The sequence below is a fragment of the Leuciscus leuciscus genome (genome assembly GCF_965113295.1).
Source record: "Leuciscus leuciscus genome assembly, chromosome: 7".
NCBI lineage: Eukaryota > Metazoa > Chordata > Actinopteri > Cypriniformes > Leuciscidae > Leuciscus > Leuciscus leuciscus.
The window spans coordinates 38,696,631-38,722,113 of record NC_138731.1 but is presented as its reverse complement, the minus strand read 5'-3'; the positions used below and the strand labels follow the sequence as shown (position 1 = coordinate 38,722,113).

General features: G+C 36.7%; 1 protein-coding gene across 1 annotated transcript in view; it reads right to left on the bottom strand.

The window, feature by feature from the left end:
* Positions 1-12,930: 12,930 nt before the first annotated feature.
* Positions 12,931-25,483, bottom strand: part of ube2e3 (ubiquitin-conjugating enzyme E2E 3) — a 48,566-nt gene continuing 36,013 nt past the window's right edge. The window contains exons 4-6 of the mRNA XM_082176714.1: positions 21,404-21,536; positions 16,415-16,562; positions 12,931-13,742 (exon numbers count right to left, since the gene is read on the bottom strand). Coding sequence (XP_082032840.1) covers positions 13,645-13,742; positions 16,415-16,562; positions 21,404-21,536 — 379 coding nt within the window. The 3' untranslated portion in view covers positions 12,931-13,644. The remainder of the gene's footprint in view (positions 13,743-16,414; positions 16,563-21,403; positions 21,537-25,483) is intronic.

The following is a 25,483-nucleotide window of genomic DNA, read 5'->3' as shown; positions in this document are numbered from 1 at the left end:
TGTCAGATAACATCTCCAAAATGTTAAATACCCTTTGACTAGTAACCAAAAGTCCAAATCATAGTCTCTGCTGCACCAATTCAACTGATATAAATACTAGTGTAGAACATTGCATAGAAACCGTGTCTATTCCTCGTTTAGTGAGATCAAATAATAAATCTAATGCAGGATCTAGGAAAAATCTAATTGTTATTAAAACAGAAAATGTTGCTATTAGTAAACAAAAACTATTTCTAAAGCTAGGTCTTCTAAACATTAGATCACTCACACCTAAGGCAGTTATTGTAAATGAAATAGTCACAGATAATAGCTTCGATGTACTTTGCCTTACTGAAACCTGGCTTAAACCAAATGATTATTTCGGTATTAATGAGTCTACTCCTCCTGGATACTGTTATAAGCATGAGCCCCGTCTGATTGGCCGTGGCGGAGGTGTTGCAACCATTTATAAAGATATTCTAAATGTTACTCAGAAAACGGGTTATAAGTTTATTTCATTTGAAGTACTTGTACTAAATGTTACGCTCTTAGATGTTAGAAAAACATCCCTATTATCTCTAGCCTTGGCTACCGTATATAGACCGCCAGGGCCTTACGCTGATTTCCTAAAAGAGTTTGCAGATTTTCTCTCAGACCTATTAGTCAATGTCGATAAAGCATTAATTGTTGGAGATTTTAACATACACGTAGATAATCCAAATGATGCGTTAGGAGCTGCGTTTACAGATTTATTAAATTCATTTGGGGTCAAGCAAAACGTCACCGGACCAACTCATCGTCTTAATCATACACTCGATTTAATTATATCACACGGAACCGATCCAACCGATATAGATATCATTCCACAAAGTGATGAAGTCACTGATCACTACATGGTAACTTGCATATTACGTACTGCTGTAATATGTCATGCGGCGTCGCGTTATCAACCAGGCAGAACAATCCTCCCATCCACCATAGATAATTTCTCAAATTGCTTATCTAATCTGTCTCAGCTGCTGCCTGAACCCAAACAAACAGATGAACTAGAAGAACTAACTAGCACTATGAGCACCATTCTCTCTAGAACATTGGATGTGGTTGCACCTATTAAATTAAAAAAGGTCAGAGAGAAAAATAAAGCACCATGGTATAACAATACTACGCATGTTTTAAAGAGAGAAACCCGTATTTTAGAGCGTAAATGGAAACAAACTAATTTAGAGGTCTTTAGAATCGCGTGGAAAGACAGTATGTCACGTTATAAAAAGGCCCTAAAAGCTGCCAGGGCTGAGCACCTCCGCAAACTAATAGAAAACAACCAAAACAATCCAAGGTTTCTATTTAACACCGTGGCTAGACTAACAAATAAACAGACGTCACCCGAACAAAATATCCCGTTACAGTTCAGTAGTAATGATTTCATGAACTTCTTCACTGAGAAAATAGAAAGCATCAGAACCACAATTATAAACGTTCAATCTTCAATCGCGCCTTACAATTCAGCTTCAATTATCACCCCGAAAGAACAATTACAGTGCTTTACAACTATAGAACAAAAAGAGTTAAATAAACTTATCACTTCATCTAAAACAACAACATGTTTATTAGATCCTATACCAACTAAACTACTGAAAGAAGTGTTATCTGTAGTGGAAGAGCCTCTCCTCAATATTATTAACTCGTCTTTATCTTTAGGTCATGTTCCAAGAACATTTAAACTGGCAGTTATAAAACCTCTCATTAAGAAACCACAATTAGATCATAATAATCTAGCAAATTATAGACCCATTTCAAATCTTCCATTTATGTCTAAAATATTAGAAAAAGTGGTGTCCGCTCAACTGGGCTCTTTCTTGCAACAAAATGATATCTATGAAAAGTTTCAGTCTGGATTCAGACCGCATCATAGCACTGAAACTGCGCTCGTTAAAATCACAAATGATTTACTTTTAGCTTCTGACCAAGGCTGTATCTCAATACTAGTTTTACTTGATCTTAGTGCTGCGTTCGATACTATAGATCACACAATACTCTTAGATCGACTACAAAATTATACTGGTGTTCAAGGACAAGCACTAAGCTGGTTCAAATCATACCTATCTGACCGCTACCATTTTGTCTATTTAAATGGAGAAAAATCGATCATAACTCCAGTAAACTATGGAGTGCCGCAGGGATCTGTATTAGGCCCTCTGTTATTTTCAATATATATGATGCCACTTGGAAATATTATAAGGAAACATGGAATTAGTTTCCATTGTTATGCTGATGACACTCAAATATATATTTCATCACGGCCGGATGAAAACGCTACATTTTCCAAATTGACAGAGTGTGTTAAAGATATAAAAGATTGGATGACGCGTAATTTTCTTTTATTAAATCCAGACAAGACAGAGGTAATACTTATCGGTTCAAAAAACCGCCCACAAAACCTCGCACAATACAACTTTAACATCATAGGATGTCCTGTTACTTTATCCTCTACAGTAAAAGACCTGGGTGTTATACTCGATTGCAACCTGTCTTTTGAAAATCATATTTCTTATGTTACAAAAACAGCCTTTTTCCACCTTAGAAACATTGCTAAGCTACGTAATATGCTATCAGTTTCTGATGCAGAAAAGTTAGTTCATGCATTCATGACCTCGAGACTGGATTACTGTAATGCTTTATTAGCTGGTTGTCCTGCATCCTCAATAAACAAGCTACAGTTAGTCCAAAATGCCGCCGCTAGAGTTCTTACGAGATCAAGAAAATATGATCATATAACACCGATTTTATCATCACTGCATTGGTTACCTATAAAGTTCCGTATTAATTACAAGGTATTGCTACTGACTTATAAAGCCCTAAACGGCTTAGCTCCAGTCTATTTAACGGATCTTCTATCGCCCTATAATCCATCGCGCTCTTTGAGATCACTAAATTCAAGGCTTTTGGTCATACCTAGGATATCCAGAACCACCAAAGGAGGGAGAGCATTTTCACATTTGGCTCCAAAACTCTGGAATAGTCTTCCTGATACTGTTCGTTGCTCAGACTCGCTCTCCCAGTTTAAAACTAGATTAAAGTCGCATCTCTTCAGCCAGGCATTCATATAATCCTACAGTTCAAACTACAATCCGGCCTCTATCCAATGCCAGAGGAGAACTGGCCCCCGACTGAGCCTGGGTTCTCCCAAGGTTTTTTTTTTTCTCCATTAAGGCACCTGATGGAGTTTTAGGACACCATTAGGTCACTTGATGGAGTTTTTCGGTTCCTTGCCACTGTTGCCTTTGGCTTGCTCAGTTGGGGATATTTTGGGGATATTTAATTTAATTTTATCAATCAATAAATTCCTCTTGAAACAAACTTTGTTGTATTATTTTAATTAAATACTGTGAAGCTGCTTTGATGCAATCTGTATTGTGAAAAGCGCTATACAAATAAACTTGACTTGACTTGACTTGACACACACACACACACACATATTTTTTATTCATTTATTTATTTATTTGCTTTACTTTTATTTAGTTAAGAAAATTAATAAATGTTTTTAGGACCATTAAAATCATTAAAATTAAATAATGCTACACACACACACACACACACACACACACACACACACACACACACACACACACACACACAAATATATATAGTAATGTACTTTTATAAGCATTTAAGTATACTATATAAGAATACTACTTTCATTTCTTTAAATTGTATTTCAGTTTGTTTTATCTGAATCTCATAACAGGAATTAAGCTTTTAAAAGTCCTAAAAATATGATGTGTTTATTTTAAACTATTTTATTTTATTCATTAATGCTGGACACATTCTTGAAGGGTTTTGTGCGATTCGCCCATTCCCTCTTTGCAGTAGGCCTAATAAACATGTCATAAATAGATTCATGTTGTTCAGTCAAGACCTTCAATGATAAACATCTCTGGCGTCGAGCGTTTTGCCAAGAAACTGAAGAAGGATTTCTAATAGTTGCGCTGATGATTTTTCCCTGGCATCTTTCCTGCAGATATAGAGAAAGGGGATCGCAGGCACTTCTTAAAGTTGACAGGTTAACAGTGCAGTAATCCCAGCAGCAGCTGCGATCTGTGGAAGCATCTAGTGTTGGTGTGTGACTGCTAAAAACTGCCATTACAATAACCTCCCCGAGGAGCTACTTAGCGAGCTATCCGAGCATCATCATGAAGACAAAGGCTCTCCAATCTGTGGGCCAGAAGCCTCACGCATGTGGAATCAGTGCCATCTGTTGGCTGCGACAGCTTTACACTTAAAGCTCGCCCTATCGGCCAGGGAGAAGATAGGAACAAAAGCATTAAGAGTCTTAAGACTCATGTCAATAACAAACTGGGCATATTAGGAATTTTATTAAAGATAGGCTATAAGGAATTTGGTCCAGATTTCCAGTCCAAATTATTTTTACATAGCTGCACCATAAAGAGCAAAATGCACACATTTACAAAGCTACCTACATAGAAAATAAGATACAAAATCTGTCACTGGGACGGTTCCCTTTCAAAAGGTTGTAATATGTACCATTTATGTACTTATATGTATACTTTTGGTACCATTGTGTACTTTTGAGATACTAATATGCACTCTTTAGGTATACAAAGAAGAAAGGGTACCACCCCAGTGACAGCTTTTGTACCTTTTCTTTCTGAGAGTGGAACATAGTAATACAGATATTTATAATTACTATATACTCACCCTAACCCAAACTCTTCCCTCTTAAAAATAAAGGTTTCAAAAAGCGGGTTTCGCAGTAATGCCATAGTAGAAGAACCATTTTTGATTCCCTTGAAGTACCTTTTTGTCAATAGTTCTTTAAAGAACCATTTTTGTTCTCAGTGTAAAGAACATTTAAAAAATCTAAAGAACCCTTTTCCACTATAAAGAACGGCACTTGGTGTTTTATGCCCCCAACGGCGCCTTCCAGGCAGCGAGGGGATGGGTAGGTTTAAGGTTGAGGGTAGGGTTAGCTGCCTCTAAGGAGCCATTGGGGGCCTAAAACACCATCGAGCAGAAAGAACCTTTTGTGGAATGTTAACGGTTCTTCATGGAACCATGCATGTTAATAAGGACACCGCACATCTGAAAGAAAAGTTTAAAAAAAAATTATGAACCTATTTTCTTTTGTGGATGTCCTAAGAAAATGGTTTATTCTGATTTAACTAGCTTTTAAGAACATTTTCAGCATTATTGATAAAACAATTTTAGAGAAACTAACGCTCTATGCGATCAGCTGTCTCAAAACACACGGTTGGTCTAAATATTATGATTCTGGAACATACTGGTTCGAGTGGGAGAGTTTCACACCTCTCAGTGCCTAAAACCAGAACACTTGTTAATGAAAGAATGTGCTGAGACTTAATTGGGGTCTACAGGGATTGTACTTCATCTCAAATTCCTCGAAATGCTTGTGTCGTGTATAAAAATAGAGTGAGGAGTATCACTGATCCTGGAACACACAACTTGTATTAATACAATATTATGTAAAAGCCAACTGTACTTACCTAACCTAAAAAGCAAAGTAGATTTGGGCTTGCCACACTTTATAGGGGCATTTTAAAGGGATAGTTCACCCAAAAATTCCAATTCAGTCATTAATTACTCACCCTCATGTTGTTCCAAACTCGTAAGACTTTCATTCATCTTCAAAAACACAAATGAAGATCTTTTTGATGAAATCTGAGAGTTTTCTGTCCCTCCATTGACAGCTGCGCAACTACCACTTTGATGCTTCAAAAAGTTCATAAAGATATTGTAAAACTAATCAATATGGATAGAGCGGTTTAGTTCAAATTGTCTGAAGAGACACGATCGCTTCATATGATGATCAGATTGAATTTAGGCTTTTATTCACATTCAGTGCTTAGCGCGTTCGGGAAATGTCCCGCCCCTCCATAACGGCGAGTTATTGTGCAAATATGAATAAGGAAAGTGTCAATTTCATACCAATTCGAGCCCAATTCAGACCCTGACAATGACAAATATTTTGTAACATTATATATTTCTTTACTTCAAATAAATGATGCATGCCTTTTGAACTTTCGATTCACCAAATAATCCTGAAAAGAATGTATCCACAAAACTATTAAGAAACTATTAACCATTTTCAACATTGATAATAATAAGAAATGTTCCTTGAGCATTAAATCAGGATTAGGGTTAGGGTTAGAATGGGTTAGGGATAGAATGATTTCTGAAAGATCCTGTGACGAAGACTAGGGTATTGGCTGTTTTTATTGTATTTTAATCAAATAAATGCAGTCTTGCTGATCATAAGAAACTTTTTTTTTAATGTTTTTGAATGTTTTAAAACAGTCATACAAAGCACGACAACTGGACTTTTGACTCAATCCCATATATCTGAAATATAATTTTCTGTGTGACAACCAGCCCTGGTCTACCCTATACAAATAATGGTGGCCAACTATAAATATTAATTTTCCTTTCGTGATATTGCATTTGTCTAAACAAAATTAGACTCAAATCTTTAGGAACATTGAGTTTTCCCCCCATTTGCTTACTTAAAACCCAACAAACCGAATCTGATGAACACGCTCACTCACAAACAGCCTAATTTAGAGACGGTTAAAACACTTAAGAATGTTCTGCTGGGCAAATGCTGTGTGGTTTGGAGGAGGCAAGCACACAGGTCCTTGAAAAACAAAAGAGGAGGCTGGATAGTGGCAGGCGGACGGGCCCCTGTCAGAGAGCCTCTATTGTCAGTCAGGATGAGGGCAGTCATACTAATCCACGGCTCACTTCATCTCAATTAAGCCTTTGTGCTCTCCACTTGTGCCCGCACACAAGAGGCCTGTGACGCCCCTATCACTGCGGCTCGCGTTCATAGGCCTATACACACTTGAACTCACTGACGGAACGCCTCCACCCCCATTCCTTTGTCTCAAAGGTATTAACTAACACGGGAAAAGAGGGGTTAATAGCCAGAACACTGCTTATGAGAATGTAATGATAGCTTAAGAAAATCAGCTTAAAGGACGTTAACCCTTATTATAAAACAGATAGTTCTTTGATTGGATGAGCCATCATAGAATAGGGATAAAGGCACACTTGTGACTGTAAGTGAATGTTCGAACTAGTAGAAGAACTGCTAACTCTGATGATGATGATAATAATAATAATCCATTTTTAAAATCAGTATAATTCATTACTATTAATAATAATAATAACAATAATATTAACCGAAATAATAACAACAATAATAATATTAACAATAACTTAATTAATAATCATTAATATTACCAATAATAAAAAATACTTTAATTTAAAAATAATAAATGTTTTTTCACTGAAAGTAGTTCATTAAAATTTATAATAATAATAATAATAATAATATTTTAACAATAAATAATAATAACAATAACACATTTTTATTTCATGTGATTAATGTATTAATAAAATTAATAATTATTAATAGTAATAATATCATTAATAATAAAAATGTTTGAATAAACCGTTTAAACCAGTTGTATTCATTAATAATAATAATAATAATAATCATAATAAATATAGCTGTAAGCAGTGATTATCGGGGCTACGCACAGCAAGCGTAGTGCAGAGCTACAAGAACAAAAAGGAAAAGAACAGAATGTACCAGAGGTACACTTTCATGACCAGCGCAGATGAGATTTGTTTGAATAGCCTTCTGCAATACGGTTGAAGGAAATAATTGAATAACTGAAACATTACACACAATTTTTTAAAGTTGTGCCACACAGGACTTGACCCCACAGTCTCTGGGTCCAGGTGCCTGTCAGTCATCGCATTGCACCACTGGGAAGACATGCTTTCACTCTATAGTTCAAGTGAGATTCAGCTGTATAGATGAAGATGTAGTATATAAATGCACCACATGTTTAATAAATTCAGATGAGATCATTCTCAGAAAGACACCATGTCTGGAACAGAAGCAACTTTTGCACCACTTCAGGCCACTGTACCTCTTGCCGTCTGGGCATGTCCCACACAGGACTCGAACCCACGACTTGAATGGTTCGGGACTCGTGGTGCGTGGAATTACAGATTGAGCCACTCAGTTGACGCTGATTCAGCAAGCTGCCGAGGAGAGCTTTCAGTGTGAGAATGAGCACACAAAAGCATTACTTAGCATGTTAACCAGATTAGCATGGTAAGCTAACTTAATGCTAAGATGGATTATGATTAATTGATAGCTGAAGAGCCACATTAGAAAGATTGGCAAATGGTTAGCATGATAACCAATTAGCATGCCAAGCTAACTAACATAAAACAAAAAAACACAAGCAAAATCGACTTTGGAGATATTATTCAGGAACTGTAGCAAATATCAAAAATTGGTCCAAAAATCATCAGTACATTTTGGACAAAACTGAACAAAATTTGAAGGAGTAACAGCGAAAAACTGTTTATTATTTACAATATGGTGGACAGGCACATTGATGGAATATGACGAATGACACATTGTCAGAATTGGCATTAGCCAGGGAATGAAACGACAGAAAACTACATTTGAACAATGTTTTCAAAAGTTTTTGCAAAAATCCTTATATATCTGGAACACTAAGTGGCGCTGTGTTCAAACTTCTCAGGTACCTTCAGGACATGCTTTTGATGATCCCTACTTAATGCAGTGCCAATATGTCAAATTGTTTAAAAGATATTGCAATGTATGACAATTCAAGAGGACTGATGGTTCGTCTTATCCTGGCAAAATCGGTATCCTCAGATTCGGCATGACACAAGGAATACATAGATCGTGATTTCTTACATAGAAGTAATCAAAAGTTATGAAAAAAAATAGCAATTTTTCCCAAATTTGGCATTGACCCTTCAGATCATGGTTCCAATGAAGCGTACCAATTTTCGTTTTGATTGCTCAAAGTTGGTCCGAGATACAGTCTCTGAACTAATTTTGAGTCGATATTGTTAAGTTCATGACTTTGTAACTTTTGAACAAACTGGAATAAAAAAAATGTATGCAAAGATCATCTGAGCCAATTTTCATAAGAATTTGACAAAATTTGCTTGCCAAAAAACTGAATACTGTACTTTTCAAAATGGCCAGTACTGTAATGGGCCGAGTCTTAATGTAGGATATTGAATGTGATCAGCATGTTGAGAGGAGAAGTTACATTTTTTTCTAGAACAAAGGGTTCAAAAGTTATATCATGAAAAGTGACATTTTGAACTGGTGGTGGTGCTATAGAGTTGCTCCTAGAAAACCCAAAGTAGGCCAATTACTATTTGATTACCATCAGTACAAGTGTGCCAATTTTCATCATATTCCTACATACAGTTCATAGGGCTGCCATTGTCTCCCATTTGGGAAGATCAATAATAAAATGAACAATTACAGTAGGGGTTACAGTCCCTAATAATAATACAACAATATCCCATAGTTAATGCATTAAATATGAACAAAAAATAACGTTTACAGCATTAATATTGGTTAATGTTCATTTCTATACTAATACAATTTAAACTTCAATTTGTTTAAATATATATATAGTGCAAAAATTTTACAATAAGGTCTCATTTGTTAAAATGCATTAAAACTACATTAGAGAACATGAACTTTCAATGAACAATACTTCTTTTTTTTATTTAATTTTTTTTTATTTTAAACAATTCAATTTATTAATCTTATTTAAAATTAATCTCAACATTTACTGACACATTAAGATCAAAAGTTATATCTGTTAACATTAGATAAAGCACTGTAAACAAACATTTTATTAATTAAAATTAACATAGATAATGAATGCTATAAAATATTGCTCACGGTTAGTTGACATTAGTTAATGAATCAACTGTTAACAAATGAGGCCTTATTGTAAATTGCCATCATATAAGTTAATGTATCATGAAAATGAATTAACATCAAATAGTAGCCCTATATTTATCAATCACCATTATCAGTGCTGTAGAAAGTGATTCATTGTTAGTTTATGGTAGACAATGCATTAATGTTAACAAGCTGAACATTACCGTAAAGTGTTGCCAATAAGTTTTAAGCTATTTAACAATGTTGTCTTATTATTATTCTTTCTATTACTGCCTTTTTAAAAAGCAATAAGCCCCTTGTGACTGTCTGTTACAATGATTTTACCAAGGAGGAGTTTTCTTTCACAATAACACACAGTCCCGAGTGGGTTATTGCTTTGGTAAACTTGATTAAACTATAGGACACATCTGAGCACAACTGGATCCACGTGCAAGCCATCCCACATATATAGTAACATTAATAATGCCACATAGAAAACATCTGATAAAGAAAGCACATTCATTCATAACACCTCAAGGCCAAGGCGATTTGTGCAGGGATGAAGCGAGGTTAGAGTGAGATCTCCTTTTGTACTATAACAGACATAAATCATAACAGAGGTCATGTCTGTCCTCTCCGCCCTGATCACAGCAGAGCGTCCCGTCTCATTATTCACTGAATCTGAGGCTGTTTGACACACCGCTGGTTTTGTAGTGTGTGTGTGTGTGTGTGTGTGTGTGTGTGTGTGTGTGCTTCATCAGTATTCCACCCCTCTCATCAACCATGGACATGAAACTAATCTTTTCCTTAATGCACTATTTCACGTTCTACCTGCCGCAGGTCATTTAATGAGACCGGTCCCTGATGGGATCAATCAAATGAATAAATAATCAAAGGCAAACTCAAATAAAAGCCACACTAAATATATATAAACAGAACATCGTCGGCGAGAGGAACGGACGTCATGGTTTGTCTCCCTCGTGTGGCCACGCGATGAAGACCCAGTTCTGTCTCCAACAGGTCCTTCGTTAACAATTAATTATCATTTTACATATTTTAGAAAAATAGTGAAGTCATCAAAATCCAAAAAGGAATTCCCTGCTGGACACGGTTTGACTTTTTTTTTCTTTTTTTCTCCATCCAAACCAACTCATCTACTAAAAATGAATAAATATGATTAAATATAAGACAAAAATGAAAAAAGAAGTATAAATGTATATAAAGTTAAATAAATGTAAATAAAATAATAAATAATGAAATAATATTTACAAATAATAATAACAAATGTGTGCATATAATTTAAACTCTTCATATTTAGCTTGTGTGTTTGTTTAAATTCTAAGATTTTTAGATCAAAAGAAACATGAATACAGTCTAGTGTGTGTTTCTGTAATTTCCTATTATCACTGTAAAGCTGCTTTGAAACAATCTATATTGTTAAAAGCACTATATAAATGAAGGTGGCTTGACTTAATTATGCTGTGCAATATTTTTGTGGAAACCATGATGTATATTTTCTTTGATGATAGGAAGTTTTAAAGAATAGCATTTATTTCAAATATATACACTTTCTGCTATTTGCACTATATAAAATGTACCTAAAAATGGCGTGCATATGTTGCACTCACATGCAACACGAGGCCATGTGCATTTATTGTTGTTATTAATGCATAATATAGGTATTATACTGTGTAGTATTCAGGTAAGAAAGCTAGTACTCCAACACAGCCTCAGATATTCCATTGAGACTCACAAAACAATAATAATAAAAATAGAAAAAAATCACCACACATCATAAAACGGATGATTAACTGATAACTGACAAACAATAAAATAATCAATCCCTACATGAGACTGGATGGATCTCTATCACCTCCCAGCTAAGTGTGATTAAGAAAGGTGCCACCAGGGGGCTGCAAACATTCAAGTTGGGACAGGCAGCAGTTCGCATTCCCCTGCCCTCCTGGGTGTAAATCTGACACTATCAACACAGGTCAGAATGAATCTCAGTTCACTCACAGCCAAAGAGAAAGTGAGTCGAGACCAATGTTCTTTTGGGAGCGACCCTAAAAAAAAAATCTCATCTCACTCTGACTACAGAAACATCCAGAAGGCAGAGCCAATATGAATGTGAGATGTACACAAGAGACCAAGTGACCCCGTCATGGATGCCAAAAATGACATAACAGTGCTAATGAATGTCATACCCACGTGTTTTGTGGAGTGAGCAACTCTACAAGTCGGCTGTGGACTAATATGACCCTAAATGAACAGGAAGTATTCTCAAAATGGTCGTTTTTGATGGACATCTGCTTGTGTCAGTCATACATGAGTGCAAAAAAGCGTTCAGGGTTTGGCTGAACATCATTATGTAAGCTGGGTTCTCCATTGATGGCCATTGGGGAAAAAAAACCCATATATTCTGATGAAATGTTTTGCAAGCAATATAACTGTATGCTAGTACTTCATTGTTACAGTAGGTATGTTGCCAGTGCCATGATTTTTTTACATTTCCTAAAACCATGACCAGAACTCAGAGGGCATCAGGTATACTTCCAGGGCCATAGCTAAATATATATATAAAAATGATAACAAATTATAGAGTTCAGAAGAGTAAATGTGCATTTTCCTGCCGAAAAATCAGCCAGTTAACTATTAATTAATGTGTGCTTTTTTCTTTAATATAATTTAATGATTTGTAGGGTCATGTCATTTTAAAACTGTGTAAACAACTCTTTTTAATTTAAATTGTGATGATTATAAAGATTTTAAGGCTGTGCATTAACATACCCCACCATGAGATGCAGAAAACAAACATTTTAATGCAATCAATGATTTAAAAAAAATATTAGCAGCCAGCGAAAAGTGAAAATTAACCAAAATGTCACTGAACACAACAGAAAATGCCTAATATTTAACAAATGTGAATAAAATGCCTGGTCGGTCCTTTGCTCTATTATTTTATATAACCTTAAAGGGGGTTAAAACCCCCCCAAAAAACGCATTCATAAATGTAAGGAAAAAAGGTAAAATCCAAATAAGAGCCTTCAAAAAATCTAATAAAGAATTTAAGTAATAAAGTAATTATGGCCTGTTTACAAGCGTCCATGCATCACTTTTGAGCCGATCGGATCTTAATACCGGTGAACACAGAACACACACAAACACTTGACCCGGGGGACAGTTTTTTTTATTGTGTTTGAGGGGATGTTACAGTGGTCGCTCATTTCAGCTGAGCTACAAAACGTTCAATGAGATCGCTTCATTACAAACTGACAAAGGTATAACAGATTCACAACAGCATGTACCACAGAACTGGAAATGAGTGTGGGTCTCATATAAATGACATCATTTCTAATAATCTACAGCTTGTTTTTTTTCTTTTTTTGTCATTTTTTTGTCATTTTTTTTACTTCATACAGATAATGAATTAGGCTAAAATGCACCATAATATTTGGTTGACTTTAGGAACATTTTCCTTATTACATCACAAAATACATTTTTTTTTTATATCCCAAAGAAGCAAGACTTGCAAGTAGGCTTTTAAACAGAACTAAATCTACAGCTACAAAATTCTACTCCGGCAGCCTTTACACCTTGGCGGGTCCTGTCTGCGCTCCCAGTCCGTATCGGGTAAAAACACGGGGTAGAATCAGTATGACATTTACACAGAAGTCCGTATTGTAAAGGCTATAAAGATTTGTTGCACGTTGTAAAGTTGCCTCTCCTGGATCTTTACACTCCTGCGGGTGATGGAAACTGGGGCGGCGGAGGAGAAGAGTGTGGGAAGGAGGGGTGGACAAAGGGAATCTGGGAAGAAGGGGGTGGGGTGGATGGGGGGGGGGGGGGGGGGGGTGAGCGGGGTCTAGGTGTCAGCGGCCCGTCGTCTATGTGGCGTATCTCTTGGTCCACTGTCGAGCTATCCTGTCATGCTCTGCTCTGTTGGTCAGGTACTGAGTAGCTATGCTTCCCACCAGAGGATCCGCTGAGAGACGAGAGGGGGAAAAGAGAGAAGAACAGAGAGAAAAAAAAAGTGAGACGTTCTTTATACCCAGGAGTCAACGAGAACACAGTCTTCTGAAAGATGCAGACAGGCGCTGGGGAAGGACAGAGAGAGAGAGTCGTGGGAAGTGAGCCATCTTTGAGAGTAAATGAAAGAGCTGTGTGGGTTTCAACAGTCACATCTGTCATGTGCTGACTCAGCTGACACAACAATGTCAGAGATGTTTGAGGATTCCAAACTGTAGGCCTGTTCCGAAAGGTCGGTGTTCCCTTACTTCAAGCAACACAACAATGAAGACCTTAAATGAACGCGACTAGACAAATGCAACATTAAGCATAAAATTTGGTCATCAGCTTCTAATTCATTCATAGATTAATGTGATCAATCCTTTCTAGATTCAAGCAATTCACTTAACAAAATGTAGACAGGGCTATATTAATATTATTTATATACTATTATAGTATGTTAATATTTTGAATTAGCCTTTGTTTTTATATTTTCATTTCCATTTAGTTTAAGTTTTAGTCATTTTATTATGTGCTTTTGTTGTTGTTTTTTATCTTTTTATTTATCTTTAATTTATTTTTATTTCAGTTGAAGTAAAATTACTTTAGTTATTTCAGTATTTCAACAAACTTTTTTTATTTCAGTTAGTTTGACGAGTCAAGTATTTTTGAGTTCAAGTTTTTCATCTAATATTTTTATTTTATTTTAGCATATTTCAATTAATGTAGGACATGTTTTTAGGTCGAGATACTTTGCCATTCAAACAATTATTTTTCATTTGATTTTAGGGTTAGTCGACAGTAAACTCTCTGCTGGCATAACGGGAATCAAATTTTACAGTTTCATTTTAATTTATCTTTATTTGCCCATGGACAGTAATGGCCAAAAGTGATGTCCAGAGGGGATATTTGTTTTTTTTTATGATCTTAAAAGTTCAATTAAATGATCAAAATATGAGGAAAATATTTTATATTGGTTAACTTGGTTAAGGTATTTATCTGACAAAATTATCTGGAAAAAAGGGCAATCTAAAGCAACAGGTTTTATAAAAAAAAAAAAAAAAAAAAAAGCACACAGGAGAAAAAAAATACATGCGTTGACTTAATCAGTTATTCATAGTTTGTTGATTCTCTCTTATTTTTGCATGCGTTCATAATTTCTTTGTATGACAGCCTGGTCAAAAATGATGTCTGCACAATTTGGCATGTTTTACTGTTAGCAAAAATAAAACAATTGACTCCAAGCACAACTACGCATTATGCTTGCAAAATCATCAAAAAGTGAATTATATTTGAATAAATGGATAAGTCAATTTTCCAACTTTTAGCCAATGCTGTATTTTCGATCACTCTTTGCTCCTGATTCTGCCCATTTGAGGCATTGTCAGTGTAAAAGCAAATATATTGCGGAATATATCCTGCCGAGTTTAACCTTAACCATTGCTTAACACAGCTGAACTGACTAATCAGTGTTTCTCCAGGAGCAGGACTGGACACACAGGGCCTTCAGTCAAATAAATACGCTAAATCTATCAAAAGCGTAAATGAATTTGAAAAATGTCACATGGTCAAATTCATTATCTAATCAAATGACCTGGTGGGTGTAGGCTTCCAGATGTCATAGTGACTGAGGCCTACTAGTGAACCTGAGTAATGCAATCATGCATTAAATGAGGTACGAAATTAGAGAGTGAACGTTGTGACTGTCATTTAGTGTATATACCAGGTAGGGAAGTTATTTAAGGAAGTGTGATTGTGTTTGTTGCTCTCTCTCTCTCTCTCTCTCTCTCTCTCTCTAGCCTTTGTTGCCGGGTGTGTGGGTTATTCCCGGTTGAGTGCTGTTGGAAGGTTGTTGTAGCACCGCTCGGCATTGACAATGAGCCGCTAATGCTACATTTAATGGCACTTTTTTTTGTACTTTTGATGCTTATGATTATTATTTTTGAGGAATATGTTTTCTCCTCATTGAATTTCGTAAAGCATCGGAAAGTTGTGTTGTGAGTGATTCACATGTAAATGGAGCGTTTTGTGAGGGAGCTTTTCCCAATTCGGTGAGGTAATCTTGTGGTTTAAACACTAATTGGAGACTAAACTAATGAGGAGGATTTTGGAGTAGGGAGGTTTTTTTTTATCATTTAATTTGGCGCTCGAGTTGCTGATTTATTTTGTAAATATTGCTTGTGTTTAAAGAATATTTTGTTAAAATAGTAGGTTTTTATAGGGGTATGAATTCAAAAGTTTTTTTTTTTTTTTTTACTTTTTGACCTTTGGAATCCATGTGATTATTTTTCTTATGCCTGTTTTCCTCGCGTGGTTGACTATTATTTTTTTTGTCTGTAACAAAAAAGATTTTGACCCAAAAAATTACTATTCTATCATCCTTCCCTCACTGTCATTCCTAACCTGTTTCAATCTTCTGTGGAGCACAAAATATGTTTTGAAAATTATTTCCAAACAACATATTTATTTCCATTCACAGAGAAATTTTTCAAAGTATCTTCTTTTGTGTTCCACAGACAAAAGCCATACAGGTTTAAGGCAGAGTAAATGATGGCAGAATTTTCATTTTTGGTGTTATGCCCCGAACAACACTCCTATTATCCAATTATTGGGACATTTTTCTTGTCAGCCTTGAGTTGCGGTACTCACCTGGATTGCAGTCTGTCAGCAGAGAGCAGATGGAAAGCAGGACCTTCGAGATGGTCAGAGCTGGGCTCCAGTTATCCTTCAGGATGTCCAGGCAGATCACACCCTGACTGTTGATGTTGCAATGATAGATCCTCGTACGGAACGTGACCTGCACAGGAGGAAACCGGCACGATCACAAAACAAGTCTATCTGAAAAGGGATTATGTTAGCTCACCAGTCCAGAACCACGCTTTAACACTCTGGATGCGTTTTAACAGGGCTTGTTATATATGGGGCTTTTGAGAGCTGGATCACAGCTTTCATTCTCATTAACAGCACTCTCAGAGCCAGGGCTGAATCCTGAAAGCTATTGATCCATTGAGACATCGAGAGCCAAGCAAGCTTAACCTGACCCAGCTTTCCAACTGTGTCAGTAGCCCTTATCTAGAGTATTGGCGACTTACAGCCCTAGCTTACAGGACCAGCGGGACACCGCTGACTGCAGTACTGTGGGACGGCCCGTGTCTGCCGGATAAGGGTCAAGGGATAGTCCGGGTCATGCATTAGTATGTTCCCTTAGCACATAAAGAGTGCTTCTTGTTTGTTGACTGCATCTCACTCTGCCCCCTGCAGCAAATACTAAGATGTCCGTCACATGATGCAGCATAAACAGAGCGACCAAAATAACCATGCCTGCCTTGCACAATGTGGGTATTGTATGAACACGGTGATCTAGGAGTCCGACTCGGTCGAAAACACAGCCAGCATGACACGGGCAGCCAGTGTCAGGCCTCACGGACAACGCTGGGAAACAAAACAAGAGAGAGTTCATGACACTCCCCTATGAAGAGAAAACCTAGTGAGCTGCCGAGCATTTTAAAGCACACAACCAATGCAAAGACTGTTCCTGAAAGTGGCCAGCTGTCTTCTAAGATGGTCACATTTAGGCAAACAATACAGAGAAATACCTTGCACGCCTGAACAAAAAAATATCCTAAACTAATATCCTAAACAGACAATAAAAAAATCCCACACACTAACATAGCTTGAAATAACATAATATTGACTGTTTTGGTCATCCCTTCGTGAAGCATTCCTGAGCCGCATTTAGGCAGAAATATTAATCCAAGATGCTTGACAAATCAACAGAAATGTTGAATGTAAATGTACTTACATCATATTAATATAAAAATAAATATATGATGTTTTACATAAAATATTTACTATAGTTAGTGCAACAAAGCCATACACTTAATAAATATATATATAAAAAAATCTAATATTAATGATAAAATAATAACAATAATTTAATAATACCATATTAAAATAATTCGTTTTTTAAATAAATTTGATATAGCATTTTTCATGACAAAGAATAACTATCCCTAATACTGCTCTCATTACCATTATCCAAGTCAGAGAATATATGTATACACACACATGAGTGATTCTATAATTGGAGATACATTTTGCATTTCAAAAAGTTGAGGGAAAAATTGTTCTCTAACAGAAATTCTTTCCATTATCTTATTGAAAACATATAAAATTGCATTAATTTTAGAAACTTTTATAGCTTATATGTTAGGCTACTTTAATTTTTTTTACTTTCAATGAAAAAACATTTCTTTATAGTATTGTTGGTCAACTCTGTTACTGTCAACATTGTTACTCTACCTTGGCAACAGAGTTTGACGGTAATAGAATTGACAATTTATAACTTTTTAACCAAAAACTCTACTTGCTAGAATAAATGCTATTACATAGAGTACATAGCACTGATGAAATCATGATTAAAAGAAACAATGATAAATTCTGTTTTCGTTTTGATATTGTAGTAAGAATTTTGACGTTTTACAAAATAACTCTTGGTGTAAGAACTTTTTAGATTAAAATATTTTCTCAGAGAGAGCACACATACCTTCCAGTGCTTCAATCTTATCAGTGAGGGAAAGTGACATCATTTCCTGTATCTTACATAGTTGTGGGAGATCATTCCACCAATTTAAAGGCAAAGTACGGTACGGTAAAAGAATTGCCACAAGATTATGGACAATTTTTTAAAAATTTTACCCAATTTAATGTTGTAGAATTAGAAAAATGACTATTTAGGGCTTTAACAAATAAAATAAATTAAATATTACCAAAAGAAAAGTAAAAAAAAAATTTATTATACAATGATGCATGATGGAAAAAAATACACGACTAATTTGGACAAGAAATCATTATTTTCAGCTATTTAAGACACTTTTTACAGGAAATATTATATTATGGCCTGTAATATCTTGTGATCCATGACAATGACTAAGTAACAAATTATTCAAATAATTAAAAACATAACCTTTTTCATAATTTGAAAAAGTATAATATATATATTATGCACACACACCACTATTTTTTTCATCTGATCAGTCAGTCTGATAATTTTATTTCAAAAACAACTACGGTAACTTCTTTTTCTAAGTTCAAAGACATATGACTGCAAGAAAACTTGCAGAAGGTTGAATCCCTTTGAAAGTTGGCCATGATCAGATCTTTATTGAATTATCAGCTTTTTACGCTTATTAGGGAATAGCATAATTAGCTAAGCAACAAAGTCAGCTATCTGTGCAAGTAGACAGACATGTGGGGTTTTAGAGATTCAAACAGACAGACAGAAAAAAACAAGACACAAGCTAAAAGAGAAATAGCTCTTTTTAAAAACACACAATGACCCAACCAAACTGCTCTCTGTAAACAAGCCAATGCATTAGAGCCTTTTACAGATCGAGTTAATCGATACTCTTATTTCTAGATCTACTTTTAAGAAGAAATGCCTGTCTCTCTGTCTTTTTCGCCCTGTTTCCAAACACAGAGAGACTCATTCACAAAAGCACAGATTAGTGGACCACAAACCAAGCCACAGCGCTCAGCGAGCGAGAGCAGGCAGCGACTTCACAGAGCACAGACCCTAAACCAACGTAGGCGAGATCGGCCCCCAAGTTACCCCGCGTTTCATCTGGTGACAAAAGAATGAGGGGGTGTGGGCCGCTGGCTCTGCCCAGCATCCACCGCAGAGGATGAATCCTGTTTATAATTAGTGGATTAGAGCTTTGCATTGTCTTGATCTGAACAAAGAGCCCTCACCAGCCCATGAGCTTTATATAAACTTGTTGTTTACAGATGACACTGACGGTTGAGATGAGGGCCAGACTGAGGCGGAGAGCCGCTCAGTTCATAGAGGCACAAATTCACAAACATGCTGAGGAAGGAGATTCGGATGCTAATTAATCCGAGATGGCGTGGTTGACACTTCACGGTTATAGCCCGAGCAGGAGTTAACCAGCTTCCCTAAACCACATTCACATTGCGGCATCGCGCTAGTTACTTTACGCTGGAAATAGCCGGTGCTCTGAAGGAGTGTGTGCAGCCATCCAGCACACAAAATAGCAGACAAACACAATCGTTCAGCCTCACATTATCCTTGAGGCATTTTTAACAGAGGTCAATACCTGTTCTGAATGATCTGTTACAGAGTGTCCTTGGTAGACCTAATAAATCTTAATTAAAGGCCACTGCTCTTTTGTGACCGACTATAGGCTAATAATAGCACACACAGTTAGGTGTCTGTGAAAATGCATCTATTTCGTATTTTACTATAATAGTTTAATAGCTTTTTCCATTGCAAATTACACTATTGGTCCAAAGTTTGGAATAATTAGGATTTTCTTTTTGTTGAAATACTTTTATTTAGCAAGGACACATTCATTTGATGAAAAGTTACAAAATATTTCCATTTCAAATAAATGCTGTTAATTTAACTTTCTATTTCTATTAAACTAAAAAATTGCATACAGTTTCCACAAAAATATTAAGCAGCAAAAAGGGTTTTCAACATTATTAATAACTGAGCACCAAAAATGACTGATAATAACTGAGGACCACATTGAATATTATTAAATTATATAATGCTTAACTGATCATTTACATTCATATATGTTAGAAATGTCATGGGACTTCACTTTGATTCATGAATTTATAAGCTCAAGAACAGTATCAAATGGCTGATACCGCTGTTTTAAGTTCTGACCCATATTCAAGAACAAATCTGAAGTATTCACTTTGAAGTGTTTCCAAATACATTCCAATCCATTTGATTTTGCATTTAGATTGAGAGCTTGTTGTGAAGCCTAATGAGCTGCCTATGCAGGTTTTAAAACCATGATTATGCTGCCTTCTAAAACGCTGCGTTTTGGCAAGTATTTCACATATCATACACTTATGAAGTTCCATTTCAGTCAGGATTCTCCCTTAGCAGCCATATGTAGGCACTACACACTAGACAGCATGGCAGCTCACTAGCTTTTGAAACAGAGCCTAACCTCTACCCTGGTACACTTGCTTGTAATTTTCAAGTGAGCTCAAAAACATTGATTAGAGTTATAAGAAAACTTTAGATGAAGGTAGATCTATTAGAGCAGGATTGAGAATCCCCCCTTTTAAAGGTGCAGTAAGCGATTTCTGAAAAACGCTGTTGAAATAGATCATTGGAAATATCACTGGAAAAAGATCAGGCAAGAGCTTTAGGACCCGTGTTAATATTAGAAAAGCTTTCCAGCGCTGGAGAGACAGAAGGCCTAAAAAAAAACTGAAACAGAGATTACGTTGTTTCTGCTCCATACGCGAGTAACATTGGTTTTGAGTGTGTGCTGCTGGGCGACTAACAACCAACTCTTGCTTGTAAATACTTGTGTACTGTATGTTTGTTTTTTGTTCTTTCTTGATGTTCGTTTGTCATCTTTGCTTTATTTTTCACAAAGCTTTATTTTGCTTCGCTGCTGCTATGATAAAAAGACATGCATTTTTGCACTGTGTGTTTGTTTTTGGGCGAAGCAATGAAGATTTGGGTGTGTTTGTTTGGGTTGATTTTTTCAAACATTAACAGTATTCAAAAACAATTCTCAGAAATCGCTTAATTCAACTTTAATACCTAAAAATAGTGAATAAAAAGGAAGAGATGCTTCCAGACTGTACCTTTGGTGGCTTGAAGGGGTAATCGGAAGAGAAGGTGATATCCAGAAAGAACACGCCCCCCTCATAGACTGAACCTGGAGGGCCCAAGATGGTGGATCTCCATTCATAGATATTGTCGCCCTTGGGTCCCGCACTGAAAAAACACAAACACAGACCAATATGATTTAGTATCATACATCCAGACTAAAATATTGTCCGATATTTGGCCATTTTGAGAATACAGCTCTGGCGATTGACAGATTCATCCATTATGTCAGTTGCAATGTCTACCAACATCCAAACGGATAAAAAATAAATGATAACATGTTATTAACAGACTCTAGTATTAACATGCATGACACCACAACACACTTTTTAATGCAGCACAGAGGTGGCATGAATATATGTACAGATGGACAACAATCGCAGGACACAATGTATCACTTGAAAGGTGATCATTCTTGGTCACAGACAAAGAAAACAAGATGTGCACTGATTGACAATGACACATTTAGGGCCCTATTTTAACGATCTGAAACGCAAGTATCAAACGCAAAACGCAAGTAACTTTGTGGGCGGATCTCGGGCGCTGTTGCTATTATACCGGCGGGATAAATGACTCCTGCGCCTGACGAAAATCTAAAATGTGTTGGTCTGAAGTAGCTACATTACTCATAGGTGTGGTTTGGGCGTAACGTGAAATAAACCAATCAGAGCGTCATCTCACATTCCCTTTAAAAGCAAGTGCGCTTGTTCCATGGCGGATTGCTATTATAAAGCAACTATTATAACTGCTATTATTGCCAGGAGCATGCCAGGAGCGGTTCACAGTCGAGGAGACCGACATTCTCGTCAGGGCCGTGAAAGACAGAGAAGTGACATTGTATTGGGATGGCTTCGGTTAAACAGGCGTATAATAATTTGGGTAAATGTGTAAGCTAGATTTATGCCTATTTTTTCACATCTTCATGGACACCACAATGATTTCCCTTGTGTGGTAATATTTTTCCTTGTAATTATGTATGGTTTGCAAAAATTGGAACTGCTGCCTGCGTCTGTGTAGATGAGAGAAGCAAAGTGTATGTGCGTTGTGCACACGCTACATTATGGCCAAGCATGCGCCATTAAAATAGCATCTGAATAATGCGCCACTGACTTTAGACTAGGTTTTTCCCGGTCTGTGACGGAATTGTTTACTTAAACTGCAAAATAGCACCAGGGAACGTTTGCGCTGGAACACGCCTCCTCTTTACGCTGAATCGCCCCCGGAAGCGCAAGTTCATTCCCTAATTTACTGACGTGCGTCTGTGGAGGGAAAAGTCTGCTGTGCGTCGGGTGCAAAATAGGAATGATACATGCGTCGGTGTACAAAGTCAATTGCGCTGGGTGCAAGATAGGGCCCTCAGGGTCATTCAGATGTGGCATTGAACAATATTAATGAAATAAAATGGCAGGTTAATTCAATTTATAAAAACAATGTAGTAGCTATTAAAATAGTCATGAAACTGAAGCTGCGTTAGTATTTTCTTCCCTATTGTGACGTGTATCAGAGTAAAATGGCCTTGAACAAGAAACATTTATAATAATTAGGACGGGAGTCGCGGGACTTGATTTTATCAATGGGGAATTGATTGGATGGTTGTGGAATGCTTTTCCGGTGATCTCATGTGATTGACAGGTTGTCCTGCCCTCAGAAGAACTGTCCATTTTGATTCCAAGGTGCTTTTGATTATATACAGTACTGTATTGACAGGTCAGAGCAGAACTATGTTAGTACGGCAGAATCTTTAGACTGAAAGCACATCAGGGATTGTTTTGAAATGACCTAAAATCGGAGCAAATTATGTGGTGCGCAAAGAACAAGCCAAATATCTGCAACACAGGTCATGGAGAAGGACAGTCAGATTGAGGTCAGACTGAGATAAAGGGACAAGCACACAAATATGGCTACTCAGAGTGATGGTCTGCTGGAGAGACCTGCCTCTAATGGAGGAGACAGGTGAATGTAGCAGGCACTTATCCCCGGCATCTATTGCTCAATTAGCATGTGATGAAACGCTCGTCTCTGCCAGCAAGTCACCAGCCTACACACACTGGATATCCACTCATGCTTCAGAGCGAGAGAAGACGGCTGTCAAACCCAACTCTGCATAAAGTGGAGGGCCAAGAATAAGCGGGATTACAGCAAAGCGGAAAGATAATAGGAACGGACGGCGTGAAGAGTAACAGAACAATTCATTGGCGCCATGTAGCCTAATTCTTTGAGCCTGATAAATTATTCGGGACTCTCTCACACCGCAGCGAGGGTGAAAAAACGCATTGAATACAGGAGAGAGCAATAAATGGCAAATTAAGCAAAAGCAACCTGCTACATAGATCATTTAACTGCACAAACACATGCGGGTTTGACTTTGGCCATCGCTTATCGCCATAAAATCAATACATGACATTTAGAGAGGATTTAGATCACGTCAAAGTGAATCATATAACCGTTAAAAAAAATGAAAGAGATAGAAAAATCTTTTTAACGCCTCTAAACATCAATCTGACAGGCCTTCAGCAGGGTGTTTAGTAAAAGCGAGATGAGCTTCATGCCAGCGTAACGCTTTGCCCCGGTCCTGTCAGGGGTTTTCAGCATTACCACAGAGCAACTAAATTGAGATGAAAGGAAATGTGCAATCTCACCATAAGAATGTGAAAAACTACTTCATTTCATAATCGATTAGTCTGTGGGTTGCCTGAACTCTATAGTTGACAAGCTGTCTTAAAAAAACATTTAAGTCCATCCAACCCCAAACAGAAGCATTTCTTATGCAGAGAGTAAAGATGCCTAAAGATGAGGGGTTTTTTAAAGTTAAAAAAAGCATAAACATAATATACTCAAAGTTTTAAAAGTTTGGGTTCAGTAGTGTATGTGTGTGTATATATATATATATATATATATATATATATATCGGTTAGTTCCAATCCTTGATTCTGATTGGTCAATAGCTGTGTTTTATTCACGTTAAAACACGGCTATGACCGCTTCACCCAATGGTTCTATGTATCACTACATAACACCCCTAGCAACCACTCTTAGCAACATAAACAAATGTTTGTTCTCATTGATATTGTTCATTGAAGCTTGTAGAGTATTGTGAGAAATCGAGTAAGCGAGTATACCTGCATTTACAGTAGATATAGCATTTTCCTTCAGGTTAGTCCTATATTCATAATAAAAAAATCAGTTTGAATGTCCGCTGCGATATCTTATCCTTTTAACAGTTAAGGGGTTTTCCGTGCCAAACTTTCCAATGTTTATAGAGAGAGATATGTGGGCCTGTTAAGATTTTAAGTCACCCCTGAACACAGCATCATTCCCAGTTGTAACACTCGTATACTAATACATGTTGTGTTTTACTAATCTGCAATATGCAAAATTGTCTGACATGGATGACAAACCAAATCTCGTGAAAATCTTGTGAACGCTGCCGCATCTGTCAATTCACTTTCATTTGTTAACAAGCTGATCATGACCTCTTCAATATGGTGGATGCACAGACGTATCGCAGTAATGAGCAGCTGCTGCTAATGTGGCTCTATGCATCAACATCTATGGTAAAGTGTCTGCCTGCCCTCTTGTTGCTGGACTGTGAAGATTTGAAGCAATTATGTTGACGTTGAAGAGCCACTCGTAACAGATTTAGCAAACTCTTAACAAGAACATAACAGTGGCAAATGATTGAAAAAAGCCACTGTTAATAGCCGAACGAGTCCTCTAGACTCTAATGAATTCTTGGCAATCAAGTGGACAATCCTGTTTGTTGAGGCCAAGGCTGACACATGCTTCTCGGAAACACAATCACCTCCACATGGTCTCCAGAAAATACAAGAGATTCATACAGGAGAAGGCAAGTTAAAAGGATCAAAACTACACAGAAATTATACAGAGTAAAATGATATAGGCTACGTTCACAAAGCAGCTGAATATATCATAAATTCTATTTTAGAGTGTTAAATATGGTTAAGATTACATTCTGAACCGTACTGAACTGAACTCTTAGTCTTCAATATACCTGAGCTGCAATGAAAACTAAATTAAAACACTAAATGAAAACA